We start from the raw sequence: 21,556 nt of genomic DNA on the forward strand, positions 1-21,556 counted from the left end.
GCATTGAAATTGTCCAGAGCTTCATTAGTCAAACAGAAAGGGTCAGACTTAAGTGTGTCATAGAGAGGTTGCATGAGCAGGGAGGCTTCTGGGATCCATGCTCTGCAGTAGGAAATGAGGCCTAGGAAGGCATGGAGAGATTTTGAAGTTCTTGGAGTTGGGATATCCAGTACAGCTCTCACCCGGTCCCGGGTAAGATGTCTGGTACCTTGAGATAGGCAATGACCAAGGAAAATTACTGAGGGTTGGCAGAACTGTAGCTTGATGAGCGAAGCTTTGCATCCTTGTTCTGCCAAATAACAAAGCAGACTAATTGAGCACTTTTCAGTAGTGGGTATATCATCTCCACAGAGCAGCAAATCATCCACATACTGGAGCAGAACAACTTCTGGGTGCTCAGCTTGCCATGGGTCAAGGATGGTGGCCATGGCCTTTGCAAATTGACTTGGTGAATTTTGTGCCCCTTGGGGCATGACAGTCCAGGTATACTGTTGCATCTCATGAGTGAAAGCAAACAGGTATTGGCAGGATGGGTCCAGTGGGACACTGAAAAAAGCATTTGCTAGGTCAATGACTGTGAAAAATTTTGCAGATGGTGGGACTCCAGAGAGCAGAGTATGGGGATTTGGTACAAGAGGGGTGTCCAGGACGGTAGCTTCATTAACAGCACGGAGATCCTGAACCATCCTGTACTTCTCTGGCTCACCTTTTGGAGTTTTCTTTTTCACAGGGAATAATGGGGTGTTGCATTCAGATTTACATTTCACCAGGGCACCCTTCTCCAAAAGTGCCTTGATGTGGGTAGAAATGGCGGCAGCCTGTGCTGGTTTTAATGGATATTGTGGTTTTCTTGGTAATTTAGCTCCTGGAATAAGCTTTACCACCACAGGGGGAACATTTAGGTGACCTATGTCCTCTGGGCCTGAGGACCATAACTTGGCGGGCACCTGTGTTTTTAATGCCTCTGGGAAATTGGACCTTAATTCTGCTGCCTTCTCACGGGGCTCTTCCAAATGCAGCATCAGAGGCAAGGAGCACAAGGCTGAGGTGTCTGATTCAGATAGGGGTGTGGTCATTTCTATTTGCCCATCTGGGGTGAAGGTGATGGATGCTTGCAGGCGGGAGAGAACATCAGCACCTAATAGGTTAATTGGGCAAGTGGAGGATACCACAAAACGAGCAAGCAGGCTAGAGCCAACTCGTAGTGGAGTTGTTAAAGGGCTGTGTCTTGGCTGGCCATCCACTCCAACACAAGAGACATCAATATTAGACAGGAAAGATGGATCTGGCAGGTCTTGTTCTCTTAGAACACTACGGGCTGCACCTGTGTCAACAAGAAATGTGGTTGGTTGGCCCTCAATGGGTAAAGTCACTGTAGCAAGTGGCCCTCCCTTATCCCCTGTAGACACTACCATAACAGGGGTTAATGACACAGGCTTGCCAATTTCCTAATCATCCGGTTCCTCAATTATCGGAACCTGTTTGGTGGCTTTGGGAGCCGGGGCAGGTTTGGAGGGCTTTCTGGGCTCCCTTGGCTCCTTTTTTGGTTCTGGACAGTCACTTCTAAAGTGCCCCTTGGCTCCACAATTAAAACAATGTCCCCCCTCCTCCGGTCTAGTACCTCTTGGGACTGGGGTGGAGCGGGATACAATGAGAGGAGCTGAAGTGGGTCTTCTTGGGGTCTGAGCGGATTCCAAACCTCTAGCAACTAAAAGTAGGGTATCCAGGGGAACAACCTTATATTCAGGGCGTGCAGCAATGATTCCCTTGCGTATAGAGTCTTTAACACCTTGGACAAACGCACCTGACAGCATTTGTGAATGAATCTTGTCAGTAAGATCAAACCCCAAATCTGTAAACATTTGATACAGTCTTGCATGAAACCTTTCCACTGATTCTCCTTTATCTTGAATAACATCAGTAAGGCCAGCAGCCTGATCTGCTAGTTTGTCCTTAGCCCATTCTCTTAATTGGGTGCAAAAAGTTACTCCTGAGGGGTAATCAACATCACTGCTGAGCAGATCTGTACTGAGGTGTCGGGCCATGCTTGGCCAATATGCATCCCCTGCTTTAATAGCACAAATGCTCAGTAGATCACGCCATGCAGCGGAATAAGTCTTTTGAATTTGAACTATCCCTCGGTAGAAGGGCATAGGCTGCTTTTCTGGGTCAGGGAGTGATTTCATTAAAGCACTAGCTTGAGTGGGATTGAAAGCAACATATTTAGGAGGGGCCCGTTCTCCCCGACCCTTGTGGCCAAAGGGGTCATCGATAGAACGATGAGTTGGGGCTCCCGCAGCAAGCTCCGATGAGACATGGGACACCCTGTCCTCCTCGTCATCATCGAATTCTATGATATTGGCTCTTTTACGCGGTGCAGGGCCCGCGTGAGGTGAAAGGATCGGTGGTTGGGAATGAGCCCCAGATGCAGGGGTGGCTAGCGAGTCATAACCTGGGGACAGGTAGTCACCGGGGATTACCGGCATCAGGGCTGAACTGGGGGCCGCCATATTGGAGGCGGGGAAAGGAGTTGCTTCAGGATTAAGGGAAGAAGCGGCGGCCATATTTGATATGGGCACTTCCGGGGCAGACTGGGCCGGACTGGGCATGACCGGAACCTGGGGAGTGGCTTGGGGAAAGGGAGGGTAACCGTGGTAGGGCAGGGCCATGGGATATGGGAAGGGGTAGGGCCAGGCAGGGGAGGGCAAAAGAGTAGGGTGGGCAGGTACGGTTAAGGAGGTAGGATATTGGACTGGGGCGGAGCTGGTTATGGGAGGAGACAGGACGGGATTAGTAGGGATGGATGCAGAAAGAGGAGTCGTAGCATGGGAGGGAGGGGTAGTTAGTTGGGCGGGTGCTGATGGAAGGGGATTAACCATGGAGAGGGATTGCAGGGAGGAGGTGGCAGATGAGATGTTAGGATTAGGCATGGAAGGGAGCGTGGGGATGGCTGAGGATGATGGGACCGTTAGAGAAGGGGAAGGGGTAAAGAAAGATCCATCAGAATTCAGGACCGGGCAGACAGGGGAGGTGATGGGATGGGATTCGGGAGGATTGGGAGCGGGGAACATAGTCAGCTGGCCATCACCTATTGCTGACTGAACCTTGGGGATAGACATCCCCTGGGCGCCATTTTGGGGCGCTGGCTGAGGGAAAACCCCAGCAACACAATTTTTATGATACACAAACAATTTCACACCTTTGTGATTTATCTCTTCTTCAACCCAACCTTCTAACTGAATAGCCTTCGCTACTCTGTACCATGCTTCGGCAGTCTTTAATAAACCATTATCTGTAAGCTTGCCTTTCATTTCTGCTAGTAACTTGCGCCAACTTTCTGGTTGCAATCTCCCACATGTCGGTACAGCAATTTTACATACTTTTGCAATCTTTTCAACACCTTTAACCATCTCTTCACCCTCTCTGTTCTCTACTAAATCACATGCTAACCAGCCCTTGCTGGGCTTATCTAAATCCTGTCCCATAGTCCCTTTACCCCTATACCAGCGTCCTAGATATAGAGAGAGAGAAGGAAAATTGAACAGGAACGTCTACAATGCTCGACTGCCACCCGAGAATCGTGGGACTTTCTCAGGTGCGTCTTCCCAAAACGTAGACTAGTCACTGAATCCGCCTACCCGGGGTGGTAGACACGGATTGGAGCGAGGTGAGAAGTGTGTGACCAATCACTTCTCTTTTAAGAGGAATGGGAGTGGATAGTATAATAATATAGAAAGTGTAGAAAAGATGAAAGGCAAGGAAAAAATCCTTAGAGACAGACACAGGAGTACATGAGACTCCTCATTAAACAAACAAGACAACAATACAGTTGAAATACAGTGCATGCATCACAGTTCAAATGAATTCCTTTCCTTTACTCGTGTGCTTACTCCAAAGTCACCTCCCTCAACCCCGTAGTGTCTCCGCTCGGAGAATGACTTGCATAAGTCTCACTACCAGCGGCCACGGAAAACAACTGACACCGGTCCGAGTTCCGTCAGCCTCCCTCTGCACAGCAGTCCACAAGAATGTGGCCACCTCTATCCTCACTCCCGTAGTGCCCCTATAAAACCCACTTATAAGTCTCACTACCACGTGATGCGGAAAACAAGCAATGCCTACTTGAATCCCCCCAGGAAACAGAGTCCCCTGCCACAAATAAACAGAAAACTGGAATTCCACCAGCCCCAGCGCTCAGGGCTGTGGTTACCAAAAGAAAACTGGAATCCCCCCCAGCCGAAGCTGAGGTTTACCAAAACTGGAATCCCCCCAGCCTCGGTACTCGGGACAGTGGTTACCAAACTTGGAATTCCACTAGCCCCAGTACTCGAAACTGTGGGTTACCACGTGCACAATGAGGCTAGCTGGGCTCTCAGAGTGTCACCAGAAGGATCACAGGAAATTATGAGTCTACACAAAATCCACAGTTCCAACAATCCCCTTTTTCCTTACAGCCACAGCCACGAGGCTCCTAAAAGAGGTAAACAGGCAAAGAAGACCCCCAGGAACGCATCCACAGGTCAACCCCCCTTTTTCCCTACAACCACAGCACCGTGGTTCCTAAAAGGAGTAAAACAGGTAACAGAAGACCCCCAGGAACGCATCCACAGGTCCACCCCCCTTTATCCCAAAAGGGGTAAAATACAAACAGATAAACAGACAAACCGAAGACCCAGGCAAGTCCCCTCAGGTCCACCCCCCCTTTATCCCAAAAAGGGGAAAACAAGCAAGACAGAACCCCAGGCGAATCGCCTGCAGGTCCACCCCCCCTTTATCTCAAAATGGGGAAACAGGCAAACAATTCAAACACAATTCAAACACACCCAGGCAACAGATAGACTAAAATGCAGGTAAACAAATGAGTAACGAGACACCGGGCAAGATATTACCTGTCTTTGATGTCCTCCCGGGAAGCAGTCACAGACACGTGGACGGGTCAATCAAAGGGGCCGGAACATACCGGTGGCTCTGCAGAAGTCTCTACCGTGTACCTGGAGGTGATCAGTCTCCTTTCCTTCCCCCTGGATTCCTCCGTCCACCCTTGTCTTCCTTAGGACGGCTCACCGGCCGGACATAGCCCGATGCCCCACGTTGGGCGCCAAGTTGTTATGGTACTTTTTAGCAGTAAACCAAAATGTTTAAATGTCTATCTGTTCCTGTCCAAATCAATAAAATAAATTGCGTATATACGCTGAAGTAATTAAGTCTGACACACAAGGTTCAGGTTAAAATAACTTCGAGAAAATTTATTGGCAAGTGATTAAAAAGCGGACGCGCAGGTCCTTTTAAGAGACATTTTACGTCATCATTGATTATTAGAATATCAGCAAATAAACATCATTAATTGGATTAATTGTTAAGTGTCGGGATTAATGTCCACCTATCAATATTATTAATTGGCTCAAAACTAAGTGGTTAGTCCCGTGTCCACCCACCAAGAGGTGGGATTGTTCTGGACACGGGTGGGGGACAAGGGGTCTTGAGCGTCATTTTACACGGTCGGTGATCTCAGGCCTCGTGGCCAGGTGCAAGGTCTCTTATGAATAGAACATTTCATTACTACTGTGTTCTCATGGCCTTCAAACTATACTATGTTGCAAATCTAAGGAAAAGTCAGCAATTCCTGTGTTAATCATGTCTTTATAGAAAATACAGTCTTTGTTCTATTGTATTAGATGTGCTGGGAAATTCTGTCATGTAAGGTAGTTTTGAAATGAACAAGTTAGGTTATGAGGACAAAATGGAGGATTGAAGAAGTCAGGTTAGGAGGACAAAATGGAGGATTGTCACGGTATAAAGTTAAAATGGAGTTGCAATAATTGAATACAAGTACAATAAGGTTTTTTTAAATAATCCCACATCATATGTATGTATAATTTTTTTTTTTTTTTTTTTACAATTACAGGATCCCAAGATGTTGCTCAAGATTTGGATGTAATGAAAAAATACAAGGTAACTTGAGACCCTGAATTGTATATATTTGTATTATTTTGCATCCCCAGAGACGGAGTATGTGAATAAAGTGATGTGGGAGTGTTGCACGCTGTTCATGTATTCTGCTTTTGCATTGGCCATAATGTTATAGGAGGGAAAGGACAAAGGGGATTCCAATGTGTCCGCTTTAAAACCTGTATTTCTAACATTAGCGTTTACTTCAGTCTATTTAAATGTTTAGTGAGTAAAATAGTTTACTCACCTTGATGCTCATGCCACACCAGTATCGCCACAGCGGCTGCTTCCCCTCTAGGGATGCATGGCGGGGGAGGGGGTCTATTGCACATTCACAGCATTCATCATTAGTTGAGTGCATCTCTATGAGGAGAGTTTGGTGTCCTTAAGCAGAGCGTGAAGACAGGGAATGTTGCTCACTGTCACTAGAAACAGGGTCACAATCAGGGGGTGACAACCATGACCTTGGTGGCCCAGCTGGCCGGGGCTCACATAACCGATTTTGTAGCGGCGGAACTGCTGCACAGAGGCCTGCATGCTGATGTGGCCAATCGGATGGCATATGTTTTCAGGGGCCTGAACAGCGCTGAGGCCCTTTAATAGCGTGACCGAACTGGTTTAAAAATGGCAGCCACAGCCAGTGCTGGGAAGAAGGGACAGCTGGCCCTTTCCTCCCAGCTTACTACGCACGGGAGGGCAGATCCAGAGCAGAGTCAGTGAGCCAGCAACCAGACTGCCTCCCAACAGCCCCAGCACACAAAAGAAACAGGAGGCTGGGTACAAAATGATCTGTATGTATTTGTGTGTATTCTGTGTTAGAATGTGTCTGAGTGTCTGTACATTAGTATCTGTGTGTGTATGTAACCGTGTCATTGTGGGTGTCTGTATGTGCAATGTGTCGGTGTGTCTTTGTGTATCTGTGCGTTCGTGTGTGTATTAATGTGTTGGTGTATGTATCTGTGTGGAAGTGTATACACTATACACAAATGCATGCCTACATTCAAACTCCAACATTCACACACATACTCCATACAAAAATGTGCTCACATTTAAACACACTGTACGTGTATTTATATGCACGATATATATCCACTGCATCCACTACACAAACACACAATGCATCCACTACACATGCACTATAACATACACTGCATCCAAAACACACCCCCCCCTATATCCACTCTACATACGCTGCATCCTTGTAGGTGGGCTTGGACAGCCCCCAGGGGCCCAGATCTTGAGCTTTGTAAGGGGCCCTAATATTTCTGGCGACAGACCTAGCTAGAAGTGTCCTTACAGTTCAATGAAAACTCTGCCTTTTCTTTGAAAATACATTGTTTACACCGGAGAGACTGCTAGGAAAGACTCCTTGCACTTAAACCACTACATTAACCCCTTAAGGACAGAGGCAATTTTAGAGGGTGGAGTCCAAACAAAACCTAGAATTTGAGGTACATTTCTGTTTAACCATAATTTACATCTTTCATTTTAAGTGCACGCACACAGTGTCACTGCGATCACATGACTCTGATCGGCTGGATTGACTGTCGGGGTTGTCAGACAGGTCCCCTGATTGTAGTGGAGAATAATTATTCAGTCTATGCAGCCCTGACAACATTTAAAACCCTTCTTTTGTAGGATGACATAGCACGCCCTAGAGTCGGGAAGCAGTAAAGCTGTAGTGGTTCTGGTGCATAGAGTCTCACTTTATAGACCAACTTATACTTACTGTGATGCAGGTTCTGTTCTCCAACTAGGGATCTTTCCCCAATCACTAGGAAGCCATCCCACTTCTACCACCAGATGCGACTGAGCTCCTGTACTCCGACAGAGTACCTCAGCCCAATCTGCTTCCTAGCTGTTCAGGTGGAAGCCCAAACTCTTCAGCCACAGTCACCAAAGCTTGACTGGGGTATCTCCAGAACACATCCACCCGACCAGACTGCAGCTCTCTTCTTCCAGGCAGTTATCGTCCCCTCTGCCATATTATCTGCAGCTTTCCTTCCCAAGAAGGTATCAACAGCTCTGCTTATTGTGATTGCCCCTGTCTTAACAAAGACACTTGTGGGTCTCAGGCCTAGCTCTCTTTTCAACTTGTCCCCATGCTAGAGGAATCATGCAGCCAGCCAACAAAGTACCCAAAGACTCTGTTACTGGGATCCCTAAAAATCCATACAGGACACATAGTTCCAAAAGGAACTAACATGCAAAACTTTATTTTGAACTAGGAATAGCCTTTGGGGTCTAGTCTTTTAACATGTGGTGACAGGAATAAAAAGACACATATATAGATCATTGTAGAACGAGCAACTATAATTCATCCATGAACTATATAACACAAATAACATTTTCCAACACAGTAGAAAGCAACAATATATGCATTTAATCACATATTTGGTTGCCCTCATTTGCATACCAGCATTATGCAAATGTACACACTTCTAGGCAGCAAAGGGCACTGCAGAGTTATCGCAGTAACAATGAATAGTTTATACATTGATTGCTGCTGTCTCACACCTCATGCAGGGACTCCTGGGACCTGGCCCACAGTCTGTAGTTAAAGGACCACTATAGGCACCCAGACCACTTCAGCTTAATGAAGTGGTCTGGGTGCCAGGTCCAGCTAGGATTAACCCTTTTTTCTATAAACATAGCAGTTTCAGAGAAACTGCTATGTTTATAATAGGGTTAATCCAGCCTCTAGTGGTTGTCTCATTGACAGCCGCTAGAGGCGCTTCCGCGCTTCTCACTGTGATTTGCACAGTGAGAAAACTCCAGCGTCCATAGGAAAGCATTGATAATGCTTTCCTATGGACTGGCTGAATGCATGCGCAGCTCGTGCCGCGCATGCACATTCAGCCGAGGAGAAGAGTCCCCCGCCCGGCACTGGAGAAAGAGGTAAGTTTAACCCCTTCCACCTTTAACTCCTTTTTCTGGCACTATAGTGGTCCTTTAAGAGGCTGGCTTTCGAGCCTCTCCAAGAGGCCCTGGCATGGAAGCTTCTGTCACACTCATCATCTCCACTGCTTCTTTAATGACATTACTTTTACCAGTTTAATTTTTTTTATATTTTCCTAGATTTTAATTTGAGTTGGGTTTCTTTTTTATTTTACTTAATTTACAATTTTACTACTTTTAGTTGTGTTGTAGTTTAAAAGTATTTTCTTTTTCTGTTCTGTTTAATTGGGCTCCATTAAATGCATTCAGAAGATGTTGATGGTGTATTTAGTTAAAGGGGGGCTGTAACTCCCCAGAATTGTTAATGTTTTTTTATCCACTATATGTAGCAAATATAAATATGCAGAAATTGATACTTCTGCCGTGGAGCTCCATTTTGGACACTACCTTCCAATCTTTTTTTTACATGTGTTGTCCTTTTTTGACACAGATCTGTACACCAAAACTGCAGCATTAAGCTAAAGTGGTTTTGGTGCCTATAGTATCCCTTTATGACATTTATAGGAACGCACTTTTGTAAAAATAATGTTTGTATGTGACCATTGTGCCAACTCACAATAAGTCAGTAAAGTTGCACCAACCTTGCGTTATCGGTGTCACACTGGTAAAAAAACCCCCCCCAAAAAACCTGTAGTGTACTCACTGTACTCCGAGGCCTCCTTGATTTACCGCTTATACTCAGTGTGATGCAGTCAAGCCTGGCATTATGTTCAGGAATTATACTAGAACACACTTTGCAATCAGAGTTTGTACCACTCGGAAGCCATTAGCAAAACGCTTTCATACAGCTAGTTCTGTACTTTCTATTGTGACATTTGTAAAGATTAGCTTTGCTGTGTAAAGGTGCTGTGCCTTCTGTTGCAGCAGTTGGAGATTTTTAAGTTAAAATCACTTGTTACTGTGACATCAAAGGAGCTCAGTATATGAATTTCTTGAAGCTATTTCCTTGAACAGTGGTAACATTGATCTGTGCCTGTGGTTAGTAATTTGCTTTCCAATGCAGTTATTCTTTGCATGTTTTTTGTTCCAGTCTCATTACGGATGGTATATTTCTCTTTCTTTGTTGTTTATCTCATTGTTACTTGTTTTTTCTTGCATTTGTCTTTTATTCCCTGCTTTGTACCGTTTACATGCCTGAAAATGTTACCAGGGACACTTTTTGTTTTAATTTATTTTTTATTTATTATATCTTAATAAATCCTGTGTCCAATTAAAGGTTTATGATACATTGCTTCAGCAGCATCCCTTGTTCCTCAGATGTTGGACCTCTAGGTTCACACAGCCATTTGACCTTTATTGATGAAAGAGGAACACTGGGACCTAAGAAGAGGAGAAATGTGACACAGAAAGTTCTGGGCTCAATGATTGTGGAATGTAGAAGAATAACCAGACCGTTCCTGATCAGAATACTGGTGTCAATGAGACAAAATCTACAGCAACAGACCGTGTCACAATAATAACATTCAGGCAGAATACGTGGAGGTACACTTCTCAAGTTTGCTTGCTTTTGCCGTGTATTTCCCATTGTAATGGATATTGATACATATCGCCTGAAGGTGGAAAACACAGACCCTGGACTTAAGTATGATGGACCTCTTGAAAACTAAATTGGAAAGAAACCAATGGCAGAGAGATGAACAGAAAAAGCCTACAGTCACCAGGATTCTGGAGTACAAATCCCATCCATGAAGACGTTGCCTTCTCTGATGGCCATATGTGGGTGTAGCCTTTTCAATGTAAACGCTACCTTTTCAGAGAAAAAGTAACACCTCTCTGACACGCACACACACACACTGACAGACATGAACACACTGACAGAGACCTACACACGCACACACACTGACATTTTCCATTTTAATTATAATCCACCTAGCCTCCCTACCTTTGGGGCTGCTCGCTCATCGCGCATGCGAGGGAGCAGCGATCTACCTGCAGCTCGGCTCTGCTCCCTGTAGTTATGCCTGGGCCAGAATGATGTCATTCCGGCTCTCAACATCGTTAAACAGCGTGCGAGGGAGCAAAGAGGAGCATCAGGAAGATTACTGCCCCAGACTGCCGCCTCCAAGCAGCCCAGGACTGCTGCCTTCATTCTCCCCTGAGCCAGATGTCTGGCTCCATTGTTCCCTCATCCTACCTTTAGCTAAAGGCGCCAAGGAAACCTTTCTAGTCGCAATGGCGACCTGGCGCCCGGGATTTGTCAAGCCCCATAAGTGGTATCTGCCTCTTAGATCAATGGTTCTTAAACCTGGAGTTTGTACCAAAATTCAGGTCCTCAATTGTTGGAAAAGGTACATCAAATTTATAAGGTCCCAGGTCATTGACTATAGTAAACTGTTGGATATAGGAGCACTGACTGAAGGGCTCAATATGTAGATTTAATGAAAGGTAGTGGCACCTGTCGTGAACAGATGGCTGGTTTGCCTTAGATAATGGCACTTTAGGATGATAACACAAAATTACTGCAAAGCAGTCATTGTCCAATTTTAATTTAATTCAATTTGTAAGTTTCTTCTTGGCTTGAGATAACATGTGTTTTGTGATTCCTTTGTAGGTCACACACATCTTGAATGTCGCTTATGGTGTAGAAAATGTTTTTCCTGAAGAATTTACTTATAAGAAAATCTCCATGCTGGATCTTCCAGAGACTCACCTTGAATCTTATTTCCCAGAATGCTTTGAATTTCTAGAGCAAGCAAAAAAACAGGTATCATTTAAAAAACCATATTTGAAAGCAAGTCTATCTGGCATTGCCAAGCAGTGTTTCAGAATCAGAACAGCTACAGTTGTACTCAAAAGTTTGCATACCCTGGGATAAATTGTGAAATTTTGGCATTGATTTTGAAAATAGGACTGATCATGCAATAAAATGTATTTTATTGAATGATAGTGATCATATGAAGCCATTTATTATCACATAGTTGTTTGGCTCCTTTTTAAATCATAATGATAACAGAAATAACCCAAATGGCCCTGATCAAAAGTTTACATACCCTTGAATGTTTGGCCTTGTTACAGACACACAAGGTGACACACACAGGTTAAAATGGCAAGTAAAGGTTCATTTCCCACACCTGTGGTTTTTTCCTTGCAAATCGTATCTGTGTATAAATAGTCAATGAGTTTGTTAGCTCTCATGTGGATGCACTGAGCAGGCTAGATACTGAGCCATGGGGAGCAGAAAAGAACTGTCAAAAGACCTGCGTAACAAGGTAATGGAACTTTATAAAGATGGAAAAGGATATAAATAGAAACCCAAAGCCTTAAAAACAGCAGTCAGTACTGTTCAATCACTTATTAAGAAGTGGAAAATGTGGGGATCTCTTGATACCAAGCCAAGGCCAGGTAGACCAAGAAAGATTTTAACCACAACTGCCTGAAGAATTATTCGGGATAAAAAGAAAAAACCACAGGTAACCTCAGGAGAAATACAGGCTGCTCTGGAAAAAAGCGGTGTGGTTGTTTCATGGAGCACAATGCGACAAAACTTGAACAAAAATGAGTTAAATGGTTGTTGTCAGAAAGAAGCCTTTACTCTGCCAATACCACAAAAAAGGCCGGTTGTAATATGCCTGACAACACCGTGACATGCCTCCACAGCTTCTGACACACTGTAATTTGGAATGACAAGACCAAAATAGAGCTTTATGGTCACAACCATAAGAGCTATGTTTGTAAGGGGGTTCAACAAGGCCTATAGTGAAAAGAACACCACCCCCACTGTAAAGCATTGTGATGGCTCACTGATGTTTTGGGGTTGTGTGAGCTCTAAAGGCACGGGAATCTTGTAAAAATTGATGGCAAGATGAATGCAGCATGTTATCAAAAAATACTGGCAGACAATTTGCATTCTTCTGCACAAGGGCTGCTCATGGGACAGTCTTGGACTTAACAGCATGACAATGATCCAAGCACAAGGCCAAGTTGACTCTCCAGTGGTTACAGCAGAAAAAGGTGAAGGTTCTGGAGTGGCCATCACAGTCTCCTGACCTTAATAATATCGAGCCATTCTGGCAAGATCTCAAGACGTAGGGATCGACCGATAATTGGTCTGGACGATATTCTGTATTTTCACCAATATCGGTATCGGCCAATAAGGATACTGATATTGCCGATAATGCAGACCAGGGCCGCCATCAGGGTCCTGGGGAGCCCAGCACACTCTTCCCAGCATCTTCCTTCAGCTCCCCTGTCTAACTCTTGCGAGTCCCGCTGCCGGCAGAGCGTTGCCACAGGTTACCACAGGGGAGTTGAAGGGAGCTGCCGGGAAGGTAAGTAAGAGTGTACTGGGTCCCCTCTGCACAGTCCATGCCACGGGACCACCAGGGAATGCCTTATCCCCCCTCTCTGGCCAGGTAAGAAGCAAAGAGGGGGGACTAAAACATAATTTTAAAAATGATTTTTTCTTTTTTTTAAGTTACAAAAAATTCAAATGCCCCCCCCTCCCCATTTACACATTTAACATAACTACACACACTACACAAACAGACATGTTCTGCATTCATTATATACACACACTACACAAACACTCACAGCACAAAACACACAGTACACATACACTGCATCCACTACACAAACACTCACTGCATTCACTAATCAAATACTTTCACTGCATCCACTAAACACACACATATTCCTGAAAACATTAAACAATTCTGACTGGCATATTTTGTGCATTTACCTTTAATAAAAAAAAAGTTGGCAAAAAAATAATAATAAACATGTTTAGTTAACAGTAGATTTGTGTAGACATAGTTTAGTTTTTTTTTTTTTTTTAAAGGGTAAATGTACAAAATATCGTTATCGCCTATCGGCCTGAAAGCTCACAGATTATGAGCTCTAAAGAAATTCAATATCAGTCGAACCCTAGTAAGACGACCAAAGACTTTGCATGACCTGGAGACATTTTTTTTAAAGACAAATAGGCAGCTATACCAACGGCAAGAATTAGGGGCCTCATAGACTACTATTACAAAAGATTGCACGCTGTCATTGATGCTAAAAGGGGCAATACACCGTATTAAGAACTAAGGGTACGCAGACTTTTAAACAGGGGTCATTTCATTTTTTTTCTTTGTTGCCGTGTTTTGTTTTATGATTGTGCCGTTCTGTTATAACCTACAGTTGAATATGAATCCCATAAGAAATAAAAGAAACATGTTTTGCCTGCACACTTGTGTTTTCTTCAAAATGGTAAATATATTACCAATTCTCCAAGGTTAGGCAAACTTTTGAGCACAACTGTATTAGGTGTGTTGCACTAATTCTGTTGCAACGCACCTATTGGAGTTAATTGGATGTATAAAAACAACATCTGACTTAAAGTGTAAACCATTTTATTACGTTTTACTAGCCTACAATGCAAACTAATGTCAGTTGATATTTAGTAACCCTAAAGGACCTTACTTAATAACTCCTTTTTTTTCTTCTTCATTGTTACTGTAGATACAATGCTTTTATAAAGGATTAGCTGGAGATCTATCTTGGATTATTTATTATAGATAAAGATCACAAAAGATTATATTGCACAAGTCTTTGTTATGTGTCGTATCCTCTTCCCTTTCATAGAATAATTTACAGGATACCTGAATCCCGGTTTGTATAATGATCTTACTCAGTTTACATACGGCTGTTAACACTTGGAATACGTTTCACCTTTTTATCTAAGTGAAGACTTATTGAAAAACATTTCAGTGATTATATCACTCGTTACAGACGTAAACTAGACCTCTCTCAAGCATTCCGAGGTGCTTGTACAGGAGACTGTTCAATGTACAAACCATTTCATGTATATTTAAATGAATCTATTGTGTCCTCAGAGGTCAGGGAATATGTGCAATTTCCCATACAGGTAACTGTTAGAATCTACTTTGGTATAACACAGCCTGCAAAATGCATTGTGTGAAAAACACTTTAATGATAGGTGATGGCTATTGAGACTGTATTGCTTTTTTTTCTATTTTTTTAATTTTCAAATGAAAGTTATTTCTGAACCCAGTGCAATGTATACATTTATATGAAGAAAACATAACAATGGTATGTGTATTACGGATAAATAATGCCATAAAGTGGTTCTAGAAGTGCCATAATAAACTGCCAATTTTACAGTATATTTCACATAGAACTCTATTCCTTTCTACCTTCCCGAAAACAAGTAATCGCCTAAATTGTTTACTAGACTCTTCAGAATTTTGTCAATATATTTGTCACGGTGTAATACCCCAACACACAGAGTTTTAGGATAGCAAGGGACAAGACTAGGAAATAACGTACAACCGGGCCTTAGAATGGCCGGACTAAACGTTAGACAGAAAAAAGCGTAATTAGAGATGAGCCGAGGTCAAGGTAACAGAGGGACAGCGAAAACGAGAACCAGCCAGAGTCAGGTACACGGTAATCATTCAGACAGCTAAAAAAGACAGGCAAGGGTTAAAGATAAATTTGGAGTCAGATACAAAGTCACGGTCAATATCAGAATAAACACAATAGATTAAAGAACGCATTAAAGGGCACTGAAACCGAAACCACGAGAGGGCTAGGAAAGGGCCCCCCCACCTCACCGTTGCATAAACCTTCTTCCTTTTTTTTTTTTTTGTGGGTGTCAATGTGTATCTGTATGTGTGTATCTGTGTTTGTATGTGCCAGTGTGTGTCTGTGTATCATGGTGTGTATTTGTGTTGGTATGTGTCAGTGTGTATGAAAAACATATAGATACGCAGAGATACATACACATAATAAATAAATATATATATATATATATATATATATATATATATATATATATTGTGTGTGCGTATGTATCTGACACACACTGGCACATAGATACACACAGTGTGTGTGTATATATGTGTCAAAGTGTGTGTGTGTATTGGTGTATGCATATGTATTTGACACACTGTGTGTGTATGTAACGGACCGTTTTGCACACAAGAGGTTAAAAACCGTTTAGGCGATATTCCCTTTTCCAATGCACAGACAGCTACTGCAAGCACCAGTCTCCCGAACTGCAAACTACACGAAACAGCCGAACAGGAAAAATCATATAATCGGCTTACACTCCTGGCAATCATCATACAATCCAATTCCCCCAATAACGAGACGACACTTCGTTTGAGGGTCAAGCAGAACTGGCTTGACCCTTGGCCTCTTTTATTCACAATCCACAAACATAGTACTGCCCACAGGGTTTTGAAATACAACCAATCAATCCGTACAATACACACAGACACTCCCACACAAAATCCTCCCCTCTGCCTGTGATATGATTACTGAACACAATGGGTAATATAATTATCACAGGCAGAGAAATACAGTTTTATAAAACATATCACAGGGACCCCAAAACATGCAATAACCCCATAAAAAGTATACCCTCGGAACCGGGGGATCTGGGTGAACATATCCAAAATTCACCCAGATCCGTTCAGTAGGTTGGAAGATACAGTTTAATGCAGATTCCGCAGAACATATACAGGCTATATGAAAAATAATTACTGTATAATGTGTCCCCTGTTGTATAGTTTAAAACTACTGCACGATGTCTTTGTGCACCAAATACCGGCGAGATGGCACCGTGTAGAAAAGTCCAAACGGTGTCTGTGAGTTAAAATGGCTGCCATTCATTGTTCTCACCATGTGCCTCTGATACATGAAATGGTGGCCACAGTATGTCCCCAGATGGTTCTTAAAGGGCCAGCAGCAGCATAATAAAATACAATATGCCCAAATCTGTTATTTCAAGTGCCAAACCTCCCAGGGACCATAATCACATGGCAAGAGGCTGGCAAGCAGTACTCTCCAGGCACAAGTGGCGGGGCTGTTTCCGCCACAGTGTATCTGTGTTTTTTGTGTGTGTGTCAGTGTGTATCTGTGTGTGTGTGTGTGTGTGTGTACCTCACACACGTGAGCACACACATAGTGGCACACAGATACACATACTGACAGATACACAAACCTTGACACAGATATACACACAGATTCACACAAATTGGGAGATGCGCGCACACACACTGACACAGGTACACACACACATGTTTAAATTTGTTGTTCACTTACCTTTTTTCTACAGGAGAATCCTCAATGCTGCTGGCTGAGGTTGGCAGCTGCTCAGTCCCCGATGCTCCCTCTCCCTCCAGCTGGCGCGCTCTGTCTGGGAGGAAGTGCTGTCCTTTCCTCCCAGCATCCAATACTGCAGTGGTCCAGTCGTAGTTTTAGATGACCACGGTGCCTGACCGGACCCCTCTTTAGCGATACCAATTGCGTGGCCCTAAATGCTTGGGCCACCCAATGTGCATATCACCACCGATCAATTTTGTTATGGTGTTCCGCAGAAGACAACAATTTTCTAACTAGCCCCATTTGGTTTAATAATAAGCACTGCATTTGATTGAAACAATATGAGCAGTTCCAGGAATGGGCTCATTCAAGGCATGCAGTAAAATGTAACAGATTTATTGATGCACAGGAGATCCAATACTTCGGGCTTAATCGCGCATGACTATTATCGTTATTGACATTTATACAGTGACAACTTATTCTGCAGAGCTTTACAATATTATAGAGGGGGAAATTTAACAACAAATGAGACAAACTATTACAAAGTTTAGCAGAAACCAAACGTTGATGAGGACCCTGCTCAAAGAAACGTTTTTTAACCCCTTAAGGACACATGACGTGTGTGACATGTCATGATTCCCTTTTATTCCAGAAGTTTGGTCCTTAAGGGGTTAAAGGGATGCTCTTGGTATCAAAACCACAATGTATGGTTTTGGTGCAGAGGGACTGCCCCCGCAGTCTATTCGTTTTAACCCCTTAAGGACACATGACATGTGTGACATGTCATGATTCCCTTTCATTCCAGAAGTTTGGTCCTTAAGGGGTTAAAGCAGCTGTTTACACAGTCTTCTCCCCCTTTTATTTGTTTTTCCTACACTTGACAAAAGGTAGAGTAGCCTTTTATGAAGTCCTCAGCCGTCACTAGACAGCTGACGGAAAAAAAGATCTTTCTATGGAGGGTCTCAAAGGATCCTCAATTTTATCATGTGCTAGAGTACAATGCTGACATCTGCTCCTGGAAGATAAGGTACCATAAACTTAAGAGGACCTAGAGGAAAAAGATGGTGGCACCCACGATGGACAGGTTCAGGTAAGTGAAAACGACTCTATCTGTCCACCGTGGCCACCGAAATTCAAGCAGAGCAGTCACCATCTGCGGTCACAATATGCAAAAACCAGAGAAGGGGACAGCTGCTTTAAACACTGCATTCTCTGTGAAAGGACACCTCTAGTTGCTGTGACACAGACCGCCGCTAAAGGCCTTTCCAGTTCGGTCTGTGCATTCTGAACTTGAAGACGCCGATCACATCCCATAGAGATGCACTGAGATAATGCATACCTGAGGAGATGCTGAGTTGGCGTAGAGCGGCGATTGCCGTTCCTGCACACTAACCCACCACTCCTCTGTATGGTGAAACTTTGGATTGGTTGAGATCATCATTAGTGCTAATCTTAGCCAGAAAGGAATGGTGACTGAGACTCAAGGGGAATACAACTTCTTGCATTTTTATGAATCCAAAAAGGGACACTATTAGCACCCAGACCATCGCTCATTGCAATTCGCGAGGCACTTCCTGCTTGTTTAGTCTCCTTTTTTCAAATTCTGTAATTTTAATTTAGGTTAAAATATTTGGTCGCCTAACTCAAGCTGGATGTCACCACGGTCTGCATGAGAACGTCCAGCGTCAGAGAAAACCCCATAGAAAAGCATTGCAGCAATGCTTTCTTATGTGGATGGCCTAGCATGCGCATTAGCCCACCTCATGAAATGTAATGGGGTCAAATAGCAAACAAGAAATCATGGTTACTGCAGAACTGTCATGCAAAATTAAGGAAAAACATGTATGCTTTAAGAAAATTGCCAACTTACCTGAAATACATTTTATCTAACTTGAATGTTTTGGCTTAGCGTTTGCTAGTTGGTTCGCAAGTTTCCTCAGTTCGCATTTTAGTGAATTTTAAAGTGTCCACTGAACAACATGATTTGTGACGAGTGTAACATTGTTTCTGATTAGTGTAACCAGGCCACTGAAGACGTCTCTATATGTTTCTTTTGGCAGGGTGGAGTGGTGTTTGTGCATTGCAATGCAGGAGTATCCCGTGCACCAGCCATCGTTATTGGTTTTCTAATGCACTACGACAGACTTAATTTTGCCAGAGCCTTTTCAGTTGTGAAAAATGCAAGACCGGCTATTTGTCCAAACCTGGGTTTCATCGAACAGCTCCACAAGTACCAAGAGTTCATTAGGCGACAAGATGTTGTGCACGAAAAGACAGATTGCCCGAAATCGTAACTTTCTTTATATTTATATTTGATTCTCATTAATATTCCTCCTTTCTTCTGTTGCAGGAGACATGTCTTTGGGGAATGGAAATGTTTAATTTTCATGTTTCAATTAAACATTGTTTTTGTTCACTGCAAAGTCTTGGCCAATAACATGGCATAGCTGAAGAGTTGCAAGAGTACACACCTATATTATTAAAGACGGTTTTTATTTAGCACAGTGCACCTTCAGCTGGAAATTTGAGCATAGATTTTGATTGTTTTGTGATTAAAAGTCTTACTCTAATTATGTCTCCTTTTTTCAAATTCTGCAATTTTAATTTAGGTTAAAATATTACAATTTAAAAAAATAATTTTTATGTAAGTTCCACCAAAGATAAGAAACTTTTTTTCTTTTAAATGTTTTGACAGCAATGTATATTATTTTTAGTAAATTAAATTCGTTATTTTAGTTAAATTAGTTATGTGTCAAGGTGTATTGTCCTGTGGAAATGACATAAACATTCTTGAATACAACTGCCACTGACCAGTTTGGAATGTTTAATCCATATTAGCCTTACATTTTGAGTTGTATTTTGAGATCTATAAGCCTCTTTCTGTCTGTGCCTATGTTTCTCTGCTTACAAAAAAAAGATTTCCCTGGAAAACGTGTCTTTGGGTATCACATCACTCGGTAATGATGGACAAAAAAAGATAATATCCTGATGGATGTAGATGTTTACCACTTCCAGCCCTATCCTAGCCATTGATGAAGCTATCTCTGTAGTTAGGTACCAAAGAGACTGGTGAGACCAGATGTGATAAAACGCTATACAGTGCAAATACAAAAACTGCTATAATGCATCACCTGCATATTTCAACATTGAAAAGGCCTCCTTGGGCACAGAATCTCTTATGTTTACTATCCCAAAGTTCCCAGCTTGACATACGAATGAGCACAGACAGACATTGTGCTTTGGACTTCATACTACATTTCTGCAGATACCCTTGGCAATGGACGCAGTTTTAAACAGCTTTTTTTTTTCTTTCTTATTTTAACCAAAGCATGGCTTATTCAATAAAAAAATAAAATAAACGGTGACCAGAAACCAGCCATGGACTGCATTTTCGACCTTGTGGGTCTCATTAGCCTGGCACCTGACCATATCCTACAAATCAGAATCTCAGAGTATTCATGTCTTCTTCAGAGCACAGTTCTTGCATACTATGCAAAGAACTACATGGTTCCCCCTACCCATATTTACGTTGTGGGTCAGGACAGTGACGTAAGTGAATTTTAAATACTGGTGACACATGGCTTGGGTAGGAGCCAGAAGGTAGCAATGACAAGATAGTCTTGCGATTATTTCATAGACTATGACCTATACCAGGGGTAGGCAACCTTTTAGCAGCACTGGGCCGATATAGGATTGTGATGTCCCGTAGCGTGCCGATCCTCAGGCCCGTCGCTACCAGGCAAGCTAACCAAGCAATTGCTTGGGGCCACGAGCTGGCCTGGGCCCCCAAGCAGGGCCGGCGCTTCCGATAAGGCTTCATCCGCCTGAGTGCTCTATAGAGAGCCTCAGGCGGCTGCAGCACTGCCTCTCTCGTCACCTCCCCTTCCCTGTCAGTCCGGCCGGGTACCACACGGTACAGAAGATTCAGTTTCCTGTTCCCGGCCGGACTGATAGGAAGTGCACCCTGAGCTTGGCCACGCTACAGGGAAGGGGAGGTGAGAAGAACATAGGGAGGGGGAGTAAGAAGGATACGGGGGGAGGGGAGTAAAAAGGATACGGGGGAGGGGAGTAAGAAGCACACAGGGGGAGGGGAATAAGAAGTACACAGGGAGGGTGGGAGAGGAGTAAGAAGGACACGGGGGTGGGAGGGGAGTAAGAAGAACATGGGGAGGGGGGAGAGTAGTAAGAAGAACATAGGGAGGGGGGAAGGAGTAGGAAGAACACACATAGGGGGAGGGGTAAGAAGAATACAGGGGGGTGAGGAGATTAGGAGAACACAGGGAGGGGGGAGGTGAGGAGAAGGGGAGATGAGGAGAACACAGGGAGGGGGTGAGGAGAAGGGGAGATGAGGAGAACACAGGGAGGGGGTGAGGAGAAGGGGAGATGAGGAGAACACAGGGAGGGGGTGAGGAGAAGGGGAGATGAGGAGAACACAGGGGGGGGTGAGGAGAAGGATAGATGAGGAGAACACAGGGGGGGGTGAGGAGAAGGATAGATGAGGAGAACACTGGGGTGAGGAGAAGGATAGATGAGGAGAACACAGGGAGGGGGGGTGGAGAAGGGGAGATGAGGAGAACACAGGGAGGGGGGTGAGGAG

At 43.7% G+C, this 21,556-nt stretch overlaps 1 protein-coding gene across 1 annotated transcript in view; it reads left to right on the forward strand.

The window, feature by feature from the left end:
- Positions 1-19,608, forward strand: part of DUSP19 (dual specificity phosphatase 19) — a 38,516-nt gene extending 18,908 nt beyond the window's left edge. The window contains exons 2-4 of the mRNA XM_063428690.1: positions 5,906-5,952; positions 11,459-11,611; positions 19,020-19,608. Coding sequence (XP_063284760.1) covers positions 5,906-5,952; positions 11,459-11,611; positions 19,020-19,253 — 434 coding nt within the window. The 3' untranslated portion in view covers positions 19,254-19,608. The remainder of the gene's footprint in view (positions 1-5,905; positions 5,953-11,458; positions 11,612-19,019) is intronic.
- Positions 19,609-21,556: the final 1,948 nt, after the last annotated feature.

This window comes from Pelobates fuscus, chromosome 8 (assembly GCF_036172605.1).
Source record: "Pelobates fuscus isolate aPelFus1 chromosome 8, aPelFus1.pri, whole genome shotgun sequence".
NCBI lineage: Eukaryota > Metazoa > Chordata > Amphibia > Anura > Pelobatidae > Pelobates > Pelobates fuscus.